General features: G+C 41.3%; 1 protein-coding gene across 1 annotated transcript in view; it reads left to right on the forward strand.

Moving 5' to 3' along the window:
* The window catches only part of Rab2a (RAB2A, member RAS oncogene family), an 88226-nt gene that overhangs the window by 17705 nt on the left and 44702 nt on the right, over nucleotides 1–25819 (forward strand). Inside the window, exon 2 of the mRNA XM_036179874.1 lies at nucleotides 14108–14179. Within this exon, the coding sequence (XP_036035767.1) occupies nucleotides 14108–14179 (72 nt within the window). The remainder of the gene's footprint in view (nucleotides 1–14107; nucleotides 14180–25819) is intronic.

The raw sequence follows: 25819 nt of genomic DNA on the forward strand, positions 1-25819 counted from the left end.
TGATGGCCATTTGTGTGTGGTAACTGGATAAGTTAAGGTTGATTGTCTAATAACCTTAGGCTGTTTCTCTTCAGTTTCATAATGCAGTGGTGCAGTAGGTTCTGCTCTAAATTCCTCTGTCTGTGTCTGAATATTTTTCTTATTTCATTAGTAGGTCTTTCTGAAGCTTGTATCTTATCAATAGTAAGTCTTGTAAGACCTGTATCTTATCAGCCAACTTTTTCTTATTTTCATTATTAAGTCTTTCTAAGGCTTGTATCATATCAATAATTAGTCTTTCTAAACCTTGCTTCTTATGGATAGTAAGTCTTTCTAAGGTTTGTATCTTATCAGTCAAATTTTCATATTTGGCACAGTTACAAACCATTTTAAGGATAAAATATGAATTACCAAACTAATAGTAATTAAAATTGGCATCCTAGCTGTGTGATTTATCCTCTCATTTATTTTTTTGCTGTTTGCAAGTCATCCATAGTAGCACTAGACAGTGTCTTTATGTCCCTGTATTATGATATTTCTGATTCTTAACATGGGAAAGATCACACACACACACACACTCCTTTTTAAACCTAATTCAGCATTTAAAAAGTCCCAAGTGTCTTAATAGATCTGACGCTGACAGAGCTGTGGTGGTTGGGTGGGAGTGTTGGCAGGTGGGGTGCCCTGATCCTTGCTAGTTGCATACTTGGCCTGGGGGCCACTATGGCTGCTCACATGCTGTGCAGGGAGCCTGGTGAGTTGCATGAAGAGCTAACATTAGGACACTAGTAGGAGAAATCTGTGTGGCTGGGCACAGAGTGGGATAGGACCCATCCGACCCGCCTGTTAGTGCTGGAGGGTGAAATGCAGTGTAGGGGAAAACCAAGCTGCCTGCTGGGAGCAGTGTTGGGGTGGCTGAAGGGGAATGCACTCTGCTGGCTGTCACGGTGCTGCAAGACTGACAGCTGGGCTGAGGACACTCTCTGGCTTGTGCAGCAGTAGGGTTGAGGGAAGAAGGCCGGGTTAGTGCATGTGGAGGCTGGGCCCACAGAGTGGGAGTGGGGAGGGATGGCGCTGCTGTTGCAGCTCCACTGCTTGGGACGTGATCTGAGGCCTGGGACACCAGACAACGATTACCTAAAGTGTTTCAGTATAATTAAAAACTCAGGAGTCAAAACTTGAGATAAAGACTTGGTAAATCTAAGGAACCACAGAGTCGATTGGCTAACCCTCTCTCCAAGTTATTCCCGATTCACCATCCCCAGAAACCCCTCTTCTCTCTCCCTGTCCCTCTCTAACAGACCTCCTCAGTCCTCCAACCACTCCAATCTCAGTCAGCCAATTGCTGACTCCATCCTTGGATTCAAGGTGGGCTTTATGGACAGTGGGATGACTCTATGAACAGTTAGCTCTCCTGCAACACTTAGGACTGTCACTTAGACCAGGTTACGTAGACTGTCCATACTGATTCTTCAGTGTTCAAGACAAATTCTGTAGCAAAGGACCTGCTTCTTTTGTACATGTTCCATGAGTGTGTTCTTGAGTGTGGTGGGTTCACATTTCCATACCTGTCCATCAGTCATTTTTCTCTATGGGTTTAGAGTTTTAAGAGAAGATGCTTATGAATCTCCTCTTGTGACAGGTTTCTCTTGTAATTCTGGCAGGTTGGTTCTTCCTCCCCTAAACTTGAAGGCTACTGTATAAGGTAGATGTAGGCTCTGGGATCCTGCATCTTTACTTCTTTGTCAGCAAGCTTTCCTTGCTGTGTTACTTAGTGTGATTTAACTTCTGGCTCATGACTGCCCAGTATATACCCCCACTTTTGGGAATAGTATTGTTTATGTAATAAGCATGGCAGATAGAATTGAGGCCCCTTGTGTATCCCAACACTCTCTTTTCCTTGTAGAGGCAGTCCCTTGAAGTAGTATTGTAGTGTTCATTATCCCTGGGACAGTGCCCAAGTTAATATGTTTGTATTTACATCTGCGTCTGCAAGAACATGAAGTTGTTTTGCTTTTTTATCAACTTTGTAGAAACCCGTTGTTGCTTTTCTTTCTCTGAAGCTTTTTTGTTCAGTATTATTTTGAAGGATTTAACTGCATTAATGTGTCATGCCCTGTTACATCAATATGAATTGCTTTATTGATTTAATTTTAATTAAATTTATTATCTAATATGCTGCAGTTTTCCTCTTCTTTCATGCATGGCTAGTTGTTGTTTTTATCATAAAGGATAATGCTGCCTAGATATTCCTTGTTTCTGTCTCCTTGCAGCCTGTGATAGGGTTCCAGAAGCAGCCCTTGCAAGGGAAGTGTGAGCTGAAGGAATGTCCTCTTTAGCTTTACTAGCCTGTCTAACTCACTCACCAAAGTTTTTATCAGTTGATGTCTTTCCTCTGATTTGAGACAGGATCTTGCAGCGTAGCCCTAAGTTCACCTCTGAAGAGGAATCCTTCCAAATGATAGGTGTGCACCACCAGGCCTGACAGGGTCATTTTTTGGTTTGTTTTTAATTACAAGACAGAAAGGTTTCTCTGTGTAGGCCTGGCTGTCCAGGAGCTCACTCTGTAGAGCAGGCTAGCCTTGAACTGCCTGCCTCTGCCTTCTGATTGCTAGGATTAAAGGCATGAACCACCACTGCACTACACGGCAGGCAGGGATCATTTTTAAGGCATATTTTTTAAAAGTAGAAGTGTGTGTGTGTGTGTGTGTGTGTGTGTGTGTGTGTGTGTACATATAATTTAAGTAAAATTAAATATATGAGTACAATATTAACATACATCATTTCCACCCCTTTCTCTCTTCTGTGCCCCCCCACTCCCTTTCATATTCAGGATTTATTATTTATTTCTGTTATACACACACACACACACACACACACACACACACACACACAGGTGCGCGCGTGCGCATAAATATGTGTATAACCTGCTGGATCTATTTAGTGTTGCTCCTATGTATGTTTAGTGCTGACCACTTGGTATGCTTCCTGGAGAACTTTCTCTCTCTCTCTCTCTCTCTCTCTCTCTCTCTCTCTCTCTCTCTCTCTCTCTCTCTTCTCCCCTCCCCTCCCCTCCCCTCCCCTCCCCTCCCCTCCCCTCCCTCCCCTCCCTTCCTCCCCTCCCCCCCACCATTAGTTGCCTTCATCTTAAGGGTAAAGTCTTGTGAGAATGTTCCCACCACCAGCATGTCCACTGGTGGTGTTCTTCCAATCTTGTTTAGGCATCATATGTTAAAATTTTATGGATGTAGCTTCCCCGTTACATACAGAAGACAGTGTCTCCAGTAGACATTTTGTCCTTTAGCTCTCACCAGTCTTTTGCTCCCTTCTTCCTTGATGTCCCCTGAGCCTTAGCTAGAGAATCATGTTGTAGATGTATCAGCTGTTCTCTACGTTTTGACTAGTAATAATTCCTGTAATTTTAATATAACCCATTACAATATTTTTAAATTATTTTGAGTCTATAATTTGAAAAATTTAATGTTTTTATATATGTTGTAATCAGTGAAGAATTTGAATTTATTTCTGTCATTGTGGCCAAGTCAGATAGGAAGGGGTCAAGACATAGATGACAAGCATACATGCCCATCACGAGCTTTTAGAGGCACATCCCACATAGGAAGCAATATGAATACCACATTTCCCAAAATGTGTTATGGCATCTGTGCATTACACAATATTGTGAAGGCTATTGCTTTATGGGATTAAATCATTAAATTTCTGGATTCTTTGTAAAATTAATACAACTACCAGGTTCATGTTCAAGCACCCATTTCTTCTCTCTGACTTCATAGCAGTATTTGAAGGTCAAGGTTTTATTTATTTACTGCTGGTGTACTAGTGTTGTAACTAGTATGTCCATGCTTGGAATGCTGACATACATGTGCCTGTAATTCCAGCATCTAGAAGCTGGTGCAGGAAGATTATTAGCTAGAAGCCAGCTTGGGGTGTACAGTAAGTTCCAGGCAAGCCTGAATGTATTAAGTAAGGCCTTATCTCAAAATGAATTAATTACTATTAATTAAATAAGATTTGTAGAGGACTTTGGCATTTGTCCACTTTAGCAATAACTGCTATGCATCTAGAAGTCAAATGGTATAACAAGTCCTTCTCTGGACATTTTCCAAGAGTTGGTATTTATAATTAGAAGGTTTTGATTGGTGTGGTGTCTCCACAATATGACCTTGGTTAAGTTCAGATCTCTTTATCTGTTTTCTCATGTGATGCCAGGCTTACTGACTTTACTGGTTTTTTGTTTTTGTTTGAGCTTGATGTAAAACTATGTACAGGTGCCTTGTTAACTACAAAGTGGTTTACTAATAATAGTACTTAAAGCTAATTGTTCCCTTCTTTGAGCTTCCTAAAATTAAATTAGTGGGGTAAGTTTTGCCTATTCAAAAAGACTATTTAGTTTGCTGATTTCAAACCACTTGAGTTTAAGAAAGCAAGATCACATTAATCACAAAATAGTAGCTATTTTGGTTTTGGATTTCTTTTGTACTCGTAAACTTGAAAAGGTTCTTTTCTGTCTCAGATGTCTTCATGAGCCTCTCAAAATTGAGACATTTCTGGTTTCACTAGTCTTCAGGAAATCAGGGACACGCAGTCGTCACCTTCTAGCTGGACTTCTCTGCTTAATTCTATGATGCTGCATGTGCGGCTACTTTTACATCAACTTAAGGAAACAGCATTTGGGAAGCAGGGCTCTCAGTAGAAAAACCTATAAAATTGCAACCATAAATGCAAATTTATAGGGGATTTTCTTAGTGATTGATGTGGGAGGGCCCAGCCCATTGTATGTGGTCCCCCTCTAGGCTGGTGGTCCTGGGCGCTATAAGAAAGCAGACAAAGCAAGCCTTGAGGGAGCACAGCCTTTTAGTGAGCAGCACTCTTCCATAGCTTCTGCATTGGTTCCTCCTGTCTCCAGATTCCTACCTTGAGTTCCTGTGCTTCTCTGGATGATGGTGACTGCAGTCTAGAACAAGAGATAACCTCCTCCTCCTCAAGTTGCTTTTGTTCATGGTGTTTTATCAGAGCAATAGAAACCATATTCTAACTGCATGGAAGGTTTTTGAGCCCCCTTTCAAAAGAAGGAGGTTTGTAGTTCTGCAGGCCTGTTTTGTAGAAATGGATCTGTTGGTAAAGAGCTGTCTCATCTGTTTGGATAAAGTATCTCCTTCAGTTTCAGAGAGTAAAAATGTGCAAGGCCCCAATCACTTCTCAAAACTTTGCTTCAGTTGGCAGAAAAATAAATAGCAGAATGAGTTTTCAGTTATAAATTAAAACAAATAATTGTATTCTGATGCTTGTATCCTAATTTCATCAACAGAACTGTGCAAAAATTCTATTATACACTTCTTTTAGGTATCCTTCTGTAACACCACATATAAATCTTAGTTTTTTTTTTTTTAATTTCTGCATAGTTAAACCATGATTAAATCTTTTCTGATCTTCTTAGTCTATTTCTGTGTTGTCTAATAGAAACCAACTCTGTTTAAACAAGATTTTAGTGAAAAACTTGGATAGTTCACAGAATTTGCAGGAAAGCAGTAGAATTAAGTTTCAAAATGGTCACGATCAAGAAAGATAGGACACAGCCATATTCATGGTGTCACTATAGTCTGCTTAAAAAGATGCTGTGCACATCCTCTGTTGGGCTCTTTTATCTCTGTTGTGGCCACCATGGGCTGTTCTCCACATGACCTTGGGTTCTGTAGCATCCTCCCAAGATTCCAGGTTCTGAGCAGCAGTGTCTGATTGGCCCTGTCGCTCTCAGTTTTCATCTCAGCTTCCAGAGAGCTCAGAGAAGGGGACTCAACAATGCCAGACTGCCAAAAACAAATGTCCCCTAGTTTTTGTTTTTGTTTGTTTTGGTTTAGCTTGGGGTTTTGTTTTGTTTTGTTTTTTTGAGACAGGGTTTCTCTGTAGCTTTGGAGTCTGTCCTGGACTACTCTGTAGACGAGGCTGACCTTGAACTCACAGAGATCCACCTGCCTCTGCTTCCTGAGTGCTGGGATTACAGGCGTGTGCCACTACCACCCAGCAGTTTGGGGTTTTTTGTTTGTTTAGTTTTTTGTTTTTCAAGACAGGGTTTCTCTCTGTAGCCCCCATGTCCTGGAACTCTTATCGACCAGACTGGCCTCGAACTCACAGAGATCCACCTGCCTCTGCGTCCACCCAGCCTTGTTTTAGGTTTTTTTTTTTTTTTTTTTTAAAGCAAGGTCTCACTATGTTGCTCTTAGCTATCCTGGAACACCCTAAGTAGACCAGGCTGTCCTCAGATTTATAGATCTGCTTGCTCTGCCTCCAGAGCAGTGGGATTAAAGATGTATGTTACCACACCCAGGCACTTAAACTTTTGTCTTCAGTGTCCTTACTGGTCTGTGCATTTGTGTCAGAGCCAGACTTCCAGAGCAGCCGCTGTTTGCATTTGCCTTTTTATAAATGTTGCCTAATGGCCTTCATATGGTCTCAGGGTGTTTAATCTTAACTTACTTCATGTTCTTAAATTCAGCAAGCTAACTTTAGCACTAATTGTTTATGTGGACTAATAATTACCTTGTCTGTATTTTCCTAATACAGCAATTTGGTTTTGTTACTGTTCCTCCTTTGGTTTGTATTAGCTTCATCTGTCAAGTACATGAAATAGATTATTTTGCATACAGCTTTTAAGTTTGTGATAAACCATTTATGACCTAGCATACTTCTTATAGGTCATGTGCAATAGATTTTATTCCATAATAATAATATTGACATATATATTTACCTTCTTTCTATAGCATCTTGAACAAAGTTTCTTTTTAAGCCACTTAGTTCTGAGACAGTGTCTTACTGTGTAGCCCAGACTGACCGTGAGCCCTTAATGGTCCTTCTAGCCCATCTCGTGTTCTGAGGGTATAAGAATGGAGCCTCATGTCTACTCTTGGTTGTTTCTGTTGCTTTACTTCCCAACTCTGAAAGTTTTTATTTAAGAAGTCTATAGTAGAATATAGTCGGCCACACTTTTTTTTCTTTTTTACTATTTTTTGAGACATGATTTCACTGTGTAGCCTGGCAGATTTCAAGCTTACAGTTTTGCTACCTTGGCCTCCCAAGTACTAGGCTCATAGGTATGTGCGACTATGCTGCCCAGCTGATATTTTAGTTAAGCAAAAGAGAAGTGTTCTAGATTCCTCATGACTGATTTATTTTATCATGATTCACAGCAAAAATAGTATAGATGAGATCTTTCATTGGATATGGTTAGATTTTTTTTTTTTTTTATTTCCAAGGTTTTTGGGTGTGTGTGTGTGTGTGTGTGTGTGTGTGTGTGTGTGTGTGTGTGTGTGTGTAGCGGTCAGAGGATAATTTTGGGTGTCCTTCCTTGGGAGCTGCCCTTGCTCTTTGAAAAAAGGATCTCTCATTAGACTGGAATTCATTGAGTAGTCTAGGCTGGTAGGCCAGTGAGCCAGCTGCTGAGATCCTCCTGTCTCTGCCTCTCCAGTGCTGGGTTCATGAGCACACGCCACCACACTTGGGGCTTGAACTCAGGTTCTCCTGCCTACAGCCAAAGTACTGTACTGACTGAGCCATCTCCCCAGCCCCCCAAGGTCTCTTTTAGACAAGGCACAGAATCAGGTCCATTTTACATTGTAACTAGAGCTCAGAAATATGTATAAGCAGTACTCATCTTAACCTTACGCAGTCAAGTTTAACATTTGGTGTTTTTAGTTCATCTGTGTTGGTTATGACTTGCTAAACTGAGCTCATGACCTGGCGAGTTATACTTAGTACTTAAAAACATTATCCTGGGACTGGAGGGATGGCTCAAGAGTTAGAGCACATGCTGCTCTTGCAGAAGACCCAGGTTCAGTTCCCAGCACCCGCATCAGGTGACTGGCTCACAATTCCTTATAACTTCAGCTCCAGGAGTAGCTGACACCTCTGGCCTACCATCTGAAATGGACCTGATTCTGTGCCTTGTCTAAAAGAAACCTTGGGAGGCTGGGGAGATGGCTCAGTCAGTATAGCACTTGAAATGCAAGAACAATCCTTTGCAGCCAGGCAGAGCCTGAAGGAACAGGTCTAGCACCTGATGACATTGGAGGGGTGTGGCTCATGTCTACCTGGAGCAGTGTACCAAGAAGCTTAGATGGGCTGTAAGGCTGCTGCTTGTGTTCTGTAGGAACTCCAGAAGCAGCTGAGGGAGTGCTGGACAGGTTGGCTATAGAGTTGCCAAGTGCTGTCGCCCTCTGGAAGCTGGCTTGGTCCCCTGCTGTAGATACATATTCCAGTCTCACTAGCAGGGAAGCAGTCGGTTGACTCCCATCTTGGTGTACTCCTGTGAGCTGACCTTTTCAAAGGAAAATCACGTGTAAATTCAGGACAGATTATGCCAGACATGGAAGTCTAATGTAGCATACTTTTATTCCCTAAAATATTTTCCTCTCTGAAAAATGCCTCATTTAAATTTTATTTTGAAAAAGTGATAGTTTTTCTTTAAGTGTAGAATAGATTTGTCAGAGAGAAATGAATAGTCTGTGCTCTCTTTAGCAAACATGACATTAACTCAGCACTCACTGAGTGTCTGCTACTGAAGTAAGTTTCAGATGAGCAGAAAGTGAATGTTAAATGTGCCTGAGGAACAAGGCTGAATGTGCACACAGTAGTGAAGTACAGTATGCTAAGTGCTTGATGCTTCTCACAGTAGATGTCCTTAGGTTGGTAGTGTGTCACTGCGATAGGAGCAGAGCTGGAAGCCTTGCAGGAGCCTTACCTCTCAGTGCCACTCAGTATCCAAATCTAGTCCAATAACACCAGTCGTCTCTCAAAGTGGTGTGTTGGTGGTCTGCATTGAAGTGCAGAAGGTTATGCTAAAAACTAAGAATAGACATACTTAGAGGAATTAGATATGCTCTGCTCTACAGGGTTAGACTCAGCAGAGCTAAGGATTGGGACTTAGCTCAGTGGCACAGCACTTTCTTGTCTAGCCAGTACAAGGAAGGCGGCCTGGGTTTTGTCCTGTGACAGGGGGTTGGGGGGTGGGTGGATGCAACAGATCCAGCTGTGGAAGGTCTCTGATTGAGGACCTGGATAGTCTGTCTGTCTTCTGAACCAGAGTGAGTGTCCGTGCACTTGTAATAACATAGCAGGGGTAGCAGATGTAAAATAACCCTTCCCTCTACCTCCTTTACCACCATTTCCCTGGTGCAGGTGCAAGTAGTAGAGATGAACAGAATAGAATATTACTGATAAGTGCTAGAAAATACCTATCTGTGCAAACTAATGTAGCAAAACTGAAAAAAGGTGTTACAGGAAGTGAGAAAGAATTGTCTGTATCTGAAGAATGGGCACTTCAAATGCAGGCTCTTTGTTTTTAAATAAAAGTTATGTTTGTACTAGTACAAAAGTATAAAAGGCATGAAAACTGGTTATGGAGATGAAAGATGGCCTCATACAGGAGAGTATAGAGGTTAAAATGTACCAACCCACATGACAGAGTCTTCAGTAAGTACAGCCAGAGTAGGTAGGGGAGTTTCTTTGCTGAGAAACCTGACAAATTGCTTCAGCCAAGATGAACTTTTATGATGTGTTAAAAATAGAAATCTCTGTGGCCTTCTCCCTAACACTCATAACCCCAATCTAATCACGACAAAAATCAAATTCCAACAGGGAATGCACTACAGGGCAGCTGAATGGTAACCCCCAAACTGTCGGTTTGGGCAGGGAAAGGTGAAACTTCACCATGGCCCTGGAACCCACTGTGGCCTGGGAGCCTAGGGAAACATGTTACAAATGTCAAGATGCCTGGATGGCATCCTGAAGGCAAAAGTGAAGAAAGAGAGAATGGGAACTTTGAGGAGGTAAGACAAAGAGGAGCTAAGGATGTACTTGCCTCACAGGGATGCCCCAGCACTGGGAACAAAGACCAGAACGGGAAAGAGTAAACTATGGGTGCTCTCCACTGTGTGTATCTGTTGTGGATGCTTAGCCAACAGCTGCTGGGCACAGTGTGTCTACTGCCTTCATGACCCTGCTCTTTAGGGCCCTTCAGTGAAGCCTGACTTGATATGTTGGCCAGAGTGCAGGTCTGTTTGTTTTCAAAGAGTGCGTGCCACACCCAGGAAGAGCAAGATCATCACAGAGGCCTGGCAGGATTCTCTCCAGCCTTGACTGGAAAAGAGCTTGCCAGACAGTGAAATCAATTGTTTGTAACATTTAACCAGAAAGCATCCCTATTTAAAAATCAGAATGCCTGTCTCATTTTGTAAAAGGATGTGTGCCTTATGGATATTGTTGTAGAACAACATGTGGTACTTAACTCTTAAGGATGAACTAAGCCATAAATTAAGAGGGGGGAAAGTCATTGGATAGTACAGGAAGAACACTAAATAAATATGTACAAGCACAACATGGTGGTACTTGCCTGTAATTGTAGCATTTGAGAATCTGGGGCAGGAGATTACAATTTAGGGCTAACTGGGCCCACCCAGTAAGACCCTGTTTCAAAAATAAAAATAATTTGAACATACAGAGGCAAAATGTGTAAGTGATATGACACAGGGACACATAGACATTCCTTTGAAGTGACCTGCTTTCCTCATTTCTCCTTGCTGCATCCCAGTGTCCCCGTGTTCCCTCACCCTCACAGGTAGATGACTTGCTTGGCAAGGGTGAGTTCTCCATGGCATCTTACACTCCACTCCAAAAACCCAGATGGACCGGGTTTTTGTTTTGTTTTGACATAGAATCTTGACTATGTAGCCCAGCCTGGCCTCAAACTCCCAGCAATCCTCCTGCTCCAGCCTCCCACGTGCTGGGATTACAGGCATTGTTGTTGCAATTTTCTGTTGGTTCTTTAGCAGTCCTTCAACTCTGTAGCATACTTGTTTTCAATGCCTCCCAGTTCTCAGGGAGTGTCTTACAGTGTTCAGACTACACTGTTTGGGTAATGTGACATGAATTTCTTTATTTCTGTGACCAAGTTGTAGTACCTAGAACATAACGAGCAAGTATTCAATAAATATTTTTCTTCTTTCTTGTGTTGGGGTTATTACTGCTTTTGCTGGGTTTCTGCTTAGTGGATTTTGTTCTGTTTATAACAGCTTAACTGTGCTTTTGTGGCTTTCTTCCCTGTGTCTTTGTTTCTCCAACATTGTTCCTTTCTTATTTATTTGTTCTTTGTGGTTTTGCATAGTTTGGGTTTTTTGTTGGTTGATTGAAACAAGGCCTCTTACAGCCGAGGCTAGCCTCAAATTCATAGCCACTGATGGATTTAAACTCTTAATCCTCTTGCCTCTGTGTCTGGTATTACTGAGGTGTGTCACCATACCTTGCCCTTTTTAATAACACATAGAAATTGTATACAATACCAAGCTTTGTTGTGACATCTCAATGCATGTATATAACATGTGTTGATCATATTCACCCTCCATTACCTTATTATTGCCCTCCCTCTTCTTCCTGATCTCCTTCCTCTTCTTTAATAATCCTTCTATTTTTATGTTTTTGTTTTGTTTTGTGGGGTTTTTTTTGCTTTTTTTTTTTTTTTTTTGGTTTTTGCTTTGTTTTTGCCTCTAAATAGGGCATATCAGAGAAAAGAAGTGAGACTCGCCTCTCTCAAGTCTAGTTTAATTTGGCTAACGGCCCTATCCAGTTCCATCCATCTTCCTTCACGCGATATGATGCCCTTGTTCTTTACTAATACTCCACTGTGTAGATACAGCCCACATTTTATAGTACTCTTCTGTTACCTTTCTTTATGAGGCCACCTGCCTTTAGATTTAGTCCACACCTCACTTCCAGATTGGCTTATCTTGAAATCCTTGAGTATGTCTGCAGTGCTCTCTTTCCCAGTGAGACTGTAGGCTGTGGGTTGACTCTTTGGCATGTCTTCAGGGGCCATATCTACTCAGCTTGCTGTAGTCAGCCATCGGAGCAGTGTGCAGTTGAAACCATGGAGTGCCACACAAAATCAATAATAAATTAGAGGTAAATAATGAAGAAGATTGCTCTTCAGATAGAGCCTGCCAACAGCATGTAAACAGTTCTGAAGTCAGCTGCCTTAACAGGAAGCTGATTAGATATGAAAATCTGGTTTTCAAAGACACCAGCAAAACCACTTTTTAAAGAAGTTTTGAAAATATGTCTTTAAAACTTTGATTGGGTCAGGGAAATTTGGATAGAAATTTTTGTCCTAGTTATATTCATCTTGAAGAATCCTTACTTTAATGCTTACATTAAAGTTTGTTTTTATTTTTTTGTTTTTTCAAGACAGGGTTTCTCTGTGTAGCTTTGGAGCCTTTCCTGGAACTTGCTCTGTAGACCAGGCTGGCCTCGAACTCACAGAGATCCACCTGGCTCTGCCTCCCGAGTGCTGGGATTAAAGGCATGCACCACCACCACCTGGCTATATTAAATTTTTGAATTTTCAGCATACTCTTACATTTTGTTATTTGAACCTTGAGATACTCCTCTGAGGGAGGAACACTGTTTCCTCTTTTCTTTGTGTGTGTACATGTGTGCATGGATGTGTTGGTGTTACTGGGGATCACATCCAGGACTTTATGCATGTTAGGCAATGCCTTTACCAGTGAGCCATGCAAATCACAGCCCTGATACAGTTTTTTTTTTCTTCTCATTTTATAAATGGGGAAATTGAGCTCAATTTCTATACCTTTTTTGTTCAAGGGTTATGAGTTAAAAAACTAAAAATATTTAATGAAAATTAAATCAAGAGGAAAGAATAATAAATATTTATTATGATGAAGCTATATATAGTAAGACCTTTCTGAAAAGGTTTTGTATGAACCAGGCCATGGTGGCACACAGCCTTAATGCCAGCACTCAGGAAGCAGAGACAGGCATCTCTGAATTCAGGGCCAGCCTGGTCTACTGACTTGTATTCGAATTGTATGAATTTAACACTTAGACCTCTTAGCCAGTTCTAATCCCAGCCCCTAAAGAGACTAAGACTTGAGGATTGGTGCAAATTCAAAGACAACCTAGGTAAGACACTGACTCAGAATACCAACATCAAACAAGCTAGGCTAGGGTGGGAGTGTGGGAAGGATGGGCATATTGAGAAGGCAAGGACACTCTGCTTTCCTCAGCAAACACAACACTACTGCCACCGCCCACCTCTCCCCAGCTCTGTGTAGCCAATCGCCTCCATTCACAAAGGCCTTTCTTCGATTAGCAGGATTCTTAATGGACTTCTATTTCTGAAAAGGCATTTATTACTAACTTTAATTTCCACTATCAGTTATTTAAACGTCTATTTTCATCTCTTTTATAAACAAAGTTTCTTGGAGACAAGATCTGAAATTTATTCATCTTTTCTTCCTCCAAAGTACCCGATGTGGAAAATATTATTGTGGTGTGTCTATGTACGCATGTAAAAATGTGTGCCATGGTGTACGTGAGGTGTAGGAGGTCAGCTTGCGGAAGTCAGTGTTCTGCTCCCACCATGAGGGTTTCAGAGATCAAACTCAGGTTAGCAGGCTTGATGGAAGGTATTTCCTTGCTGAGCCATCTTGTGTTAACTCAGTGGAAGAGTTCCTACCTCCACCCTCACCTCTCTTCCTTCTCTCCTGAAGGGCCGTAGTTGGTCAGCACTGCTTTACTCAGTCCACCCTGCTCTAGGGTTGAAGGGACTCAGGTGGCACAGCTGAGTAGAGGGAGCTTAGCATTGAAGAAGTCAAGAGTTTCGTAAAAGTCTGTTGGATTTTGACTTTCTAGTTGAGTAAGATAATAAATGAGTTCTAAAGTTACTCTGTGTTGTAAGTGCTTTATAATCTTAACTGACTTAATTCTCTCAGCTCTGTGATATAGATGCATTCTTATCCTCTTTTTGTAAATGACACAGAGCACACACGTCTTGTGCAACTTCCCTGGGTGGTGCTGTGGTGGGGAATGCTAAGACCTAGTTGCTATTCTAGTTTAGCTGCCATGCCTCTTTTGCATGGAAAGCTAATGAACAAGGAAGGGAAGGGTTATTTTAAAGATCTGAGAACTGCAAATAATGGCGGACTGAATGACAGCGGCAGGGCCCGGGCTGCTGCTTTTCTACGCTTTTGTAAGTAAGGTCAGTGTTAGCTTCTGTGGGTTTTACTTTCCTCTGATTATTTGTTTATTTTTTAATTCCTAGGTGTTGGTAAATCGTGCTTATTGCTACAGTTTACAGACAAGAGGTTTCAGCCGGTGCATGACCTCACAATTGGTAAGTTTTATAGAAGAATAAAACACTTGAAGTTTTCAATGGCTTATGTGCAGTATGCCAGTGGATCCATTGTAAAAGCAGTGAAACTAGATTTGTTGTGCAGAATTTAGTCTCCATTACCTTTTGGAACTACATAGTATATAAATAAATATTAACTGACTTTTCATACAGGGTTAGAATACAAAAGACATTAGTACTTAAGATTTCAATGATATTTAATTATGAATCATACTATTAAGAGAAAATACTGCACCATTGTAGGAGTCTGTCAGTATCTGGGCAAGCTGTTTCACCACTCCACATTTCAGCTTTTCTCTCTGTACAGTGAGGATAATAGTAAGAACTCTACAAAGTTTCTAGGAGCAGTAAATGAACTGTAAATATAAAGCATTGGAACAGTGCCCTCCAGCGTGGCAAATACTGCTTTCTTGCCTATAATTATTAACCAGGACCATCAGCTGGGTATGAGTTATAAATGAGGTAGGTTCTAGTAACAAATAAACAATCATTGTTAGTTACTGTTATTTTGTATAGTATTACTGCTACTTTTTTTTTACCAGTATGCAAAGCTGCAAATTTAAAATGAGTGAAAAACTAAGAATTTTAGATAGTCACAGTTTGTTTGAAAAAAATGTATTGATGGCCAGGCATGGTGGCATCCTCCTGCAAACCCAGTTCTTGAGAAGCAGAGGCAAGAGGTTCACCCAGGCTCAGAGCTAGAGTGGTCATTATAGTGAGTTCTAGGCCAGCTAGGGCTATGTAGCAAGATGGCTTTTTTTTTTTTTTTTTTTTTTTTTTTTTTTGGTTTTTCGAAACAGGGTTTCTCTGTGTAACTTTCTGCCTTTCCTGAATCTCACTCTGTAGCCCAGGCTGGCCTGAAACTCACAAAGATCCGCCTGGCTCTGCCTCCCGAGTGCTGGGATTAAAGGTGTGCGCCACCACCGCCTGGCCAGCAAGATGTCTCTTAAAAAAATTAAATTATCTGTCTATCTATTGATTTATCTATGGGTCATTCAATTGATAGATAATCTAGAGCAGCAGTTCTCAACCTGTGGGTTGTGACCCCATTGGGGGTGGAACTAACCCTTCACAGGGATTGCATATCAGATATCCTGCATATCAAAGGAGTAATTAGAAATCTCCTAATTCTTTTGCTTAGTAACAGTCACTGACTGTTGATTTCTGTCTGGGAGTTGTGTTTATTTTGTTACTGTGTATTTCAGAGAGATCTCAAAGTGTATTCAGACAGGCCTTGAATTTGCAGTCCTTCTGCACTCACTCCTGACTTCTAGGGTTACAGCTGTGCTCTACCACACGCAGCCTCTTAACTCCGTGATTCAGTGACTTTACTGGTTACTCTTTCATGAACAGGACCTAGGAGTTCAAGGCCAACCAACTTCATCTCCATAGTGAGTTTGAGTCTAGTCTAGGCAACTGGAAGCCCTGTCTGAGAAAAAAAAAGAGAGAGAGAGGGAGAGGGAGAGAGAGGGAGGAATGGTGAAGAGTTGTTCAGCCAAGACTAAGATTGGGTGAAAAAATGGTGGTGGCACACGCCTGTAATCCCAGCACTCAGGAGGCAGAGCCAGGCGGATCTCTGTGAGTTCGAGGCCAGCCTGGGCTACAGAGTGAGATCCAGGAGAGGCGCAAAGCTGCACAGAGAAACCCTGTCTCGAAAAACCAAAAAAAAAAAAAAAAAAAAAAAAAGAAAGAAAAAGAAACCACCATTTTGTAAAGTTTTTGTTTGTTTGTTTGTTTTTTAAGGAGTTTAAACACAGATATTCTACTTGGGCAGTCAGTGCTTTCTCTAGAAGACATGGGTGATTAAATGCAAATCTTAGCATCAGGCATAGGACTCCTCCCTGTGAGGGAGGCTCCAGAGGTGATGCCATTGCTCTTGGTTGCCCACCAGAACATAATAGTATGACAACCCTGTTGCTAAAGACACAACGTACTTTTGTTGCAGGACAAAAAGAAATCAAACTGGAACTTCCTACCTGTTGGTTAATTTCATAGGTGGAAGGTGCTATGCAAGCCTCTGTGGGAGATAAGCTATCAATGCTGTTACCCAGCAGCACACCCTGCTTGTTACAACATTGTTCTTTCAGGCACGAAATGCCCACTTGTGCAACAGTGGGCACAAAGGTTATGACGATAACTATATGCTTCTGGATTCGATTTGAGGCCTGCTCCACAGGAGGGAATTCGTGTCTGATACTCTAAACGTGGTCAAAAACCCATGGCTAGGGAGGTCATAGGCCCTAGCCCCCTCAGGGCCTATGACTGTTGTCTTATTAGATGAACAAAATAGTTATACAGATAGATTAGCGGTGAATGCAGAGCCTCATGACTGGTCAAAGTCCTGAGAAGAAGTGACTATCAGTGCTTAGCCCTAAATGTTACATCTATATCAAACACCCTGTCCCCACTCCCTGGCTTAGATAAAAGAGGGCATAGAAAAGAATGTTAGAATTAAAAGATCAAGATTGTTAGGAAGCAGTATCTCTTGGTCACATGTCCATTCCCCCCCCCCCCCCAATTCAATGTAGCTATGGTGACCTACGTAAGATCAAGCAAACAAGACTAGTCAGCATTCCAATAGGCAGCACTAAACTAATTGGACTCAATCAGAGGTCTACAAAAAGAGGACGTGCATCTGAAAAGGAGATGATGTGTTTAGCACTGGGGAGATAGAATTGGGGGGGGGTGCATATGGTCCTGATACATTGATGTATTAGTTGCTTTTTCTATTGCTGTGATAAAACTTTGTGCCCAAGGCAACTTATAAAAGAAAGCATTTGATTGGGCTTATGGCTCCAGAGGGTTAGAATCCTTGGTGGTGGAGTGAAGGCATGATAGCAAGAGCAGCTGAGAGGTCATTTCTGGAACCACAAACAGAAGGTAGAGAGTACACCGGGAATGGCACAAGCTTTTTGAAATCTCAAAGCCCACTGCTAGGAATACACCTCCAACAAAGCCATACTTCCTGGTCCTTCCCATTTATACCAGCTAGAGACCAAGAATTCAGATATGTGCCTATGAAGGCCATTTCCCTTCAGACCTTCACAACAGAACAACTTCCAACAACAGGAGTATCTGTAAACGGCTGGTTTTGATAGTTTCACGTCTGTATAGTGATGATGGGTGGAACTAGTAACACTGTTGACGTTCCATGACCCCCCCATTTGTTTGCTTTGCAATGGATTTGAAACCCTAGTAGCCAGTTGTAGGAAAGGAGTGTCCTAAAATGACTAGCCAAGTCGTTGTTTTTAAGAGTTTTTCTAAAAACTGATCTTCCTTTTCATTGAATCATATGCATAAATATCTAAGTTGCTGCAGTGTACCCCATGGAGCAAATGGACCTGACCCTGTCAGAAATTGGCGTACACTGTACTTGTGAAGAGAATACAGCTGCCAGCTGGCTTTACTCTAGGTTGTGGCTTATGGTAGACATGGGAAATTGGAGGCTAGAAGACAAGAGAAGTCAGGGATCTTTTTCTGCTTCGCTCCTAGCCTGGGCTGACTTATATTCTCCATTGCTCCAGCTTCTGTCCTTTGTCTGGCAAGCCACTACAAGTGTGGCTCCTGAGCTCTAACCCCAAAATCTCCCTGTGTCCTCCTGGTCAAGAAACAGCTGTAGTTTCCTGCTGCACCTCATCTCTGAGCTGAGTCCCCTTCTCGTCTTTGCTACACTAGGTACTTAAATAGTGAAGTGTGGCTTTTGCTCTTCTGACCAAGACCCTGGTTGGTATACCTTCCTTTTTACATCTAACCCTCACAATTTTTTTCTATTTTAAAATGTTATTCTTTGACAGTTGTATGTATGCATGTATGTCTATGTATATATGATGGATTTTAGCCCTTGTTGCCCCTAATCTGTTTAATTCCTCTTCTCTTGCTGAAACCCTTCTCAGCAAGCCCTCTCTTACTTTCCTGTCGTTTTTTAATGTGTAAGCCACTGAGTTTAAATAGCCTGCATAAGTGTGAGTGGGAGGTTATTTACTGGAGCCTGGGCAACCTGCCAGTGATTCAACTGAAGAACGTGACCCCCTGCCTCCAGTCACCATTAACTGTCCTTCAGGGAGAGGTGGGGCCTCCTGAGCTCACCCTTCTTCCATGACGACATTTGATTGGCTCAGTCTTATGTAAGTGCAGCTGCAGCTGGTTCATGAGTCTGCTAGCTGTTTTATGTCTGGAAGATACTCTTTTCAACACTCTGCTCCAATGCAGACTTCTCCAGACCCCTTCCACAGTGTTCCCGGAGGCTTCGAAGTGGTGTGATACATATGTTAAGGTCAGGTACTCTGTAATCATTTCTTCTCTGCACTTTGACCAGTTGTAACTCTGTATTAACCCTCTGCACTGCAAAAAAGAAGCTTCTCTGTTGAGGACTGGCTGAAAGCTGCACTGTTCTATAGTTATAAGTGTAAGTATTTCGAAGATAGTTTGATATTATGTTTATTTAGCAAAATAATAATAGTTGGTTCTCCTTTATGGCCTATGACCTTCCTCCTCATGTGTTCTTGGCCAGGTTTACAGCACCAGGTATGAGTTTCCTCCTGTGGATTGGGCCTTAAATCCAATGAGAAAGCAGTTATCTGCATGATATTCATGACATGCCAATGGGCATATCTTGCCAGGCCAGTTGATTTTTGTAGCTCAGTAATCACAGCTGGGTAAGATTTTGATAACTTCTCCTTAACAGCTTTTATAGCACCTTTTGGCACTGTGAAAGCTAGCCAGCAGGAAGGAAGCCTCCAGGTCAATTCCAGCTGGATTTATTCTTGTCCTCCTCCCGAAGTCTCTAGTGCCTTGAGTAATAACATGTGACTATTAAGTTTTGGTGGGCATGCTGGAGCAATGGCAACAGCTTGTATTGTTCTATATGCTCTGACAGCCCTCTGACTGACAGCTCTGGGGATGTAGAGTTGTTGGCACTATGGTTTTTCAAACTTCATCTTATGTAACAAAATCCACCTCATAGATTAAGCAAAATGAGACTTTATTGCTTTAAGTATTTCTTTGTGTCCTACAGAAACTGGGGGAAAGGAGAAGCTGGATCAGGCCAGAAGAACAGCCTAAAGCTTTTAAGGGGATGGGAACTTCTGCCTATCACGCATTTCCCTCATACCTGCTTTATTTTTCTCTCTGCCTATCCCTGTGGTTTGTTGTTTTTGTTTTTCCTGTCTCTGTGGCAAGAAATAATTAACTATGAACAGCTCCAAAGTTGTATTGTTGAGAAGATTAAAGGTTTTTGTAAATGTATATCCAAGCTCTTTGGGAAAGAAAGTTCACTGCCTCGATTTGGTAGAGACCCACTTAATAGCTCTTATTAACTGAGAGCAACATATGTGGGTCAACTCAGACCATAGGCCCAGGGTCAGCTTGTTCATCTTACCAGCTCTGTACTGGTGGTGACTTAGATGCACAGTCACATAATTACCATCATAATTCCCTAACCCTTAAATGTTAGCTAGTTGTCTTAGTCACTTTTCTGTTGATGTAAAGAGACAGCATGACCACAGTAGTTTATAAACCAAAACATTTAGTCTTAGTTAGGGTTACTATTGCTGTGAAGAGACGCCATGACAACGGCAACTCTTATAAAGGAAACATTTAATTGTGGTGGTTCACTAACAGCTCAGAGGTTTAGTCAATTATCATCATGGCGGGGAGCATGGCGGCATGCAGTCAGGCATGGTGCTAGAGAAATAGCTGAGTCTCCTACATCTTGCAGGCAACAGGAAGTCGACTGACTGTCACACTGAGTGAAGCTTGAGAAAAAACTCAAAGCCCACCCCCACAGAGACAGACTTCCTCCGACAAGAGCACATCTACTCCAGTAAGGCCACACATCCTAATAGTGCCACTCCCTTTGGGGTCATTTTCTTTCAATCCACCACAGGAGCCTAATGGTACACACCTTTAATCCCAGCACTTGGGAAGCAGAGGCAGGCAGATCTCTGTGAATTCAAGGCCAGCCTGGTGTACAGAGTGAGCTCCAGGACAGCCAGAGCTACATAGTAAGGCCCTATGTCAAAAACAAACAAAACAGCATAAAAAAGAAAAAGAAAGCATTTAATTGGGGGTTTACTTACAGTTTCAGAGGGTGAGTCCATGACCATCATTGTAGGGAGCATGGTGGCAGACAGGCAGGCATGGCATTAGATCTGTAGCTAAGAATTACATCCGGATCTGGATCTGCAGGTGGTGGGAAGAGGGACTAGGCCTGGAGTGAGCTTTTGAAACCTCAAAGCCCATCACCAGTGACACACATTGTCCAACAAGGCCACACCTTCTAGTCCTTCCTAAAATACTTCCACTAGCTAAGAACCAAGCATTCAAATATATGAGCCTAAGGAGGCTAGTTCTCATTCAAAGCACCACACTAGCTAGCATATTTTTACTTAGCTCAATTACAGTCAGTTGTATGTTCTTTATAAACACTGGGTCTTGAGCTTATGGTTTCTATCAGTCTGCTTTCTTAACTTTCTCTCTTGCTTTTCTCTAACCCATAAAGACAGCATGCCCCGTTGAGGCTTAGCTGCTTGCTCTCCAGTATTTTTTCATTCCTCAGATTCCTCTTCTCAGTGTGGCATTGACTTGACAGTGCTGCTTATTCCAGGTACAGGAAATGAAAGTGTATGTCTGTTATTATAAGGAATTCTTATTGACAGGAAAGGTGCAGAAATGCTGGAAAACAGCCAGAGTATTTCAGTGTGATGCCCAGCTCCAATTTAGGTGGTAAATGAATAAGTAGGTCATGTTTTAAAACTTTATGATTAGGATTGTTTTCCTAAGCAGCCAGCATAAATCTTATGGAAGATGTATGTGGGCATTTCGGCTTTTACCTTCTGTGTTCAGGGAAACTACATTCAGTGGGTTGGAATGTTTGCTAAGTGTCTTCACTCTGTTGTGTACTTGCCTTTGCCTCATGGATAGCTAGATATGACTTATTTAAGCTTGGGCTGTGACTTTGGTGGTTTGAATGGGAATGGCCCCCATAGCCATTCAAATAAATGAGGCTATGGGGGCCATTCCCACCATGACGACCATGGACTAACAATCTGAAACTGTAAGCACACTCCCAATCAAATGCTTTCTTTAATAAGAGGTGCATTGGTCATGCTGTCTCTTCACAGCAAAAGGACAGTAACTAAGACTATAACCAAGAAAGTGTTAAATGATAGAGGGCTTAAGGGGTGGTCCCATAGTTAAGAGTACTTGCTGTGTAGTCATGAGGACCTGAGCTCAACTCCAGTGTCCACAGACACCTGAAACTCCAGCTCTGAGGGATTTTGACACCCTCTTTGGACTCCATGCTCACAAAGGCATGCATACCTGCACATATACTACATACATTCACACACAGACACATTTCACACAAAAATAAATAAAATAATTATTTTATTAATTATTAAATGATAGAAGAGAAGAAGTGAAAGATTAGGGAATTAGAGGAAATAAAAAATAGGATTTAGTGTATTAGTCAGGGTTCTCTAGAGTGACAACTTATAGAATGAATCTCCACATACGTATATATAAAGGGGATTTAGTAGAGTGACTTAAAGGCTATGGTCTAACTAATCCATCAAATGGGCGGCGACGAACAGGAAGTCCAAGAATTCAACAGTTTTTCAGTCCATAAGGCTAAATGTCTGAGTTGGTCCTAAGTACACACTGGAATCCTGAAGAAGTGGGCTCTAATGCCAGTGAGGAAATGGACTTGCTAGGGAGGGTAAGAGCAAGCAGGCAAAGAGCAAGGCTTCCTTCTTGTGTGCCTTTAAACAGTCTTCCAGCAGAAGGTGTGGCCCAGATTAGAAGTGGGTCTTCCTACCTCTGAAGATCTGGATTAAAGGTGTGTCTTCTACCTCAGATATCCAGACCAGAAAGGGATCGTCCCATTTCAAATGATCCAATTAAGCAAAAATCCCTCACAGATGTGACCAGACATTTTTGGGTTTTAGTTAATTCCCAATGTAGTTAAGTGGACAACCAAAATACCCAACACAGTTAGACAGTGTCCTCATGTATTGTTTATCCTGTCTCTGAGAGTTGTTAAGATGAAGCAAAATGGCTGCTTATAAATAGCTTCATAACATAATTATATTGAAAATCTGGAGGATTGCCTGGAACACCAACATCAGTGTGATATGGAAATGTAAACAGTGACTTAAATACTGATTACACAGTTAGTCGGGTCTCTTAGTCCCTCTTTCTTCTGCAGTGAACTTGCAGCCTCTACTTAGCTGCCTAGTGCCCCAGTCATAGCCAGGACTTTGTTCATACTGATGTCTAGAACCACTCAAGAATTTCAGTTTCATACTTCTCTCTCATCTTCCAGCTCAGTTTCCAGTGCCACCTGTAACCCATTGGTCGTACCATCTTTTCACTCAGCTGCTCACTTCCCTGCTTCCCAGGCTTAACTGAATCATTATCATTCCCATATGCCCTTCTGTCCTTCCTCCTTCCCTCCCTGTACTCTCATTTCCTTATTCTCTTATAAACAAAAAAAAATGTATCTGCTCCGTTTCTGCATGTGTGCCATTAGACATCGCTGGAAAAAAGCATGCTAACAAGTCTTATTTTCCATTTCTTAGAATCTTCAAGGGAACCTTCTATATTTCCTGACAGTTGTACTTTATTTTCGTTTGTCTGTAAAACTGTATCATCCTATTTTCTTGTATTTAACCATGTAGTACTTTTCCTATTTTCACTCTCACTGATAATCTTGGTTTGTATTTCATTCAGAAAAATAAGACAAGTCAAGGACCTTCTGCACAGGTTAAGAGCACTGTGCCAAGGAACTGCTTCCTCCAGATGCTGTGGAGGCTCTCTGAAGATCTCACCACATACTCACAGGCGCCCGCTTTACCAGTTCTTTTCTCCTGCTCCACTAACTTTTCCTACTATAGTGATTAGTAGTCATGGCTTTTTTCAGTCGTTTTCCTTCATTTTAACAAAATTCTTCACAAAAAATTATCCCTATCTGTCTCTGTCTCTCTCCATTTCCCCCTCCTTCCTCATCTCTGCTCCTGTTCCCTCCTTTTTTGGTAGTGTGGTGGTTTTGTTGAGACAAGGTCTCATATAGACCAATATGGTCTTAGTTCCAATATATAGCTGAGGGTGGCCTTGAACTCCTGATCCTCTTTCTCCACTTCCCAAGTGAAAGAATTCAAATATTTCACTACTGTACCCAGTTCTCTGTATGTTCTTCCTTGAGCTCTCTCATTAGCCCTTCCCCCACTGTGTGCATATCAAGCTGCATATCTAAATATACACATCTAAGACATCTTAAATGGTTTCCATCTGAGAATGCTTTTCTCTTCACCCTGGCTTTTATTCAGCTTACTGTTTTCCAAGTTTTGTGAAACAAAACAACAAAAAGGCGGTTATTATCTTGTCAGTTTTAAATTGTTTTTGTGAATATGGGTATATTTTATAGCACCTATGAAGTGTTTCTGTGATTGAAGGCTCTTACTGCCAGGCCTAACTAACAACCTAAGTTTGATCCCAAGTACTCAAGTGGTGAAAGGAGAGAAATGTTTTCTGGAAGTTGTCTCTGATCCTCTCCATGTACCCTGTGACACACACACACACACACACACACAGTAAATAAATTTTTTGTTTCTTTATCTGTTGGCTTCTTTGAAGGGCTTTTGTGCCATTGGGTGGTAGTTTTATGTATGTCTATGCCAGAGCAGATATGAAAAAGTACATATGCTACTAATATGCATGTGTGCATAGGTGAGCAGATGTGTAAAAACTATTAAATTTTCTGTGGCATAATTTTACAGTTTTGTATTTTTCATTCTAGTCCATCATGACTTGTGGGTCTCTTTTCTCTAGAGTGCCAGTATTTCTGAGCCTGAAAAAACATGAGCATCACCATTAGTTCTTTGTATTAACTGTACGTATCCCAAGAATAGAATTAACTTTCTATGTAATCCTTTTGGTCATAGCTAAATGAATTATAAGGGGCTTTGTTTTGCTTTGTATTTTGGAAGAAGGTCTTATCTAATTCAGGCTGGTTCCAGGTTCACTTTGTGGCTAAGCTGGCCTTGAATTCCTGATTTTACAATCTCCCAATGTCGGGATTACAAGAATATGCTACCATGTGTAGTTAGAGTTTCCCTGCCTGGCCCAGTCAGGACAAATCTCTCTTACCCACCAGTCCCACAGTCGCTCAGACCCAACCAAGATAGCACACAGAAACTTATATTGCTTACAAACTGTGTGGCCGTGGCAGGCTGCTTGTTATCTACCTTTTTTATCTTAAATTAACCCATTTCTGCTTATCTATACTTTGTCACATGGTGTGTGGCTTACCAGTGTCTTTACATGTTGCTTCTCATGGCGGCGGCTGGCGGTCTCTCTCCCCAGCCTTCTACTTCCCAGCATTCTCTTCTCTCTTGTCCCACCTATACTTCCTGCCTGGCCACTGGCCAATCAGCATTTTATTTGTACAGAGCGATATCCACAACACTTCCCCTTTTCTTTTTTGTTAAAAAAGGAAGGTTAACTTTCACATAGTAAAATTACAGATAACAATTATCAAGCAAGAATTACAGTTACAATATTAAAGAAGATAGCCTATCTATCTTATATTTATGAGTCTAAGGTTTTATATCTAACTTATCTTGTATCATAACTGAGGAAATTATAACTATCTAGTCTTCAACCACATCAAAGACCTCAGAAGGATATAATATTACCTGAAAACCGGGAGAAGGATGTAAGCATTTTTCAGGAGTCTTGCAAGAGTAGACAGAGACAGCTGGCAGCCTGGACAGTCACCTAATGTTCCTTTGTAAAGTTGGGGCATTTGTCTTCAGCCCACAGGGCTAGAGTCTCTCGGTCACTTTTCTCAGTGTCCTGTAGAATGTCTGGCAGTTTCCTCTGCGAAGCAGGAACCTGAAGGACCATTTTGTCAAACAAAGTTTAGTGGTCACCTTTCTATGGGTCCTGCATGTCCAGTTGATCAAGCAGTCCAGGCAAGAACAGTTTCTTGCCCAAATGGCTGTTTTTGCCAAGGTGAAGATAAATTCCATATGAAGTGTCTTCAATGCCCATCCTCCTCTCTGAAGTAAATTGGTGCTGCCAGGAGCAGACATGTCTCACTGTCTAGAAAGTCTAAATTTTAAAAGTATTTTAAATGTCATATTTTGTAGGTCTTTGAAGTATTTGAAGATTACCTATCTATCTGAAATATGTCTATGTATACCTAGAAGACTTAACTAACATGGCTACGAGTATGATTATCATAGATGACTAATTATCAATCTATTTTTAATTATCTATTACAATTTTAAATGAGCTATATAAACATAATACCTTAAACAAGAGTAGAAATATATACACAATATAACAAAATTAACTAAGTTTGTATCAATAGACTAAAATCTAAACCAATGTAAAACATTTTAAACAAGTTGTTGCTCTTTAGAAGTAAGTTCCTTAATCTATCCTTTTATCCTATTATATCTGTATCATATCCCCTTTTTTTATTTAGAAAGAGATCACATTTATAATCAACCTGCTTTAAAGAAAAATATTGGTTTTTCTCTGTCCCACACCAGAGGGCTCTTCTGATTTGGGACACAAGAATCTCTTAACCCTTTCTTTTAGCAATATGTCTGGGTT

This window comes from Onychomys torridus, chromosome 2 (assembly GCF_903995425.1).
Source record: "Onychomys torridus chromosome 2, mOncTor1.1, whole genome shotgun sequence".
Lineage (NCBI taxonomy): Eukaryota > Metazoa > Chordata > Mammalia > Rodentia > Cricetidae > Onychomys > Onychomys torridus.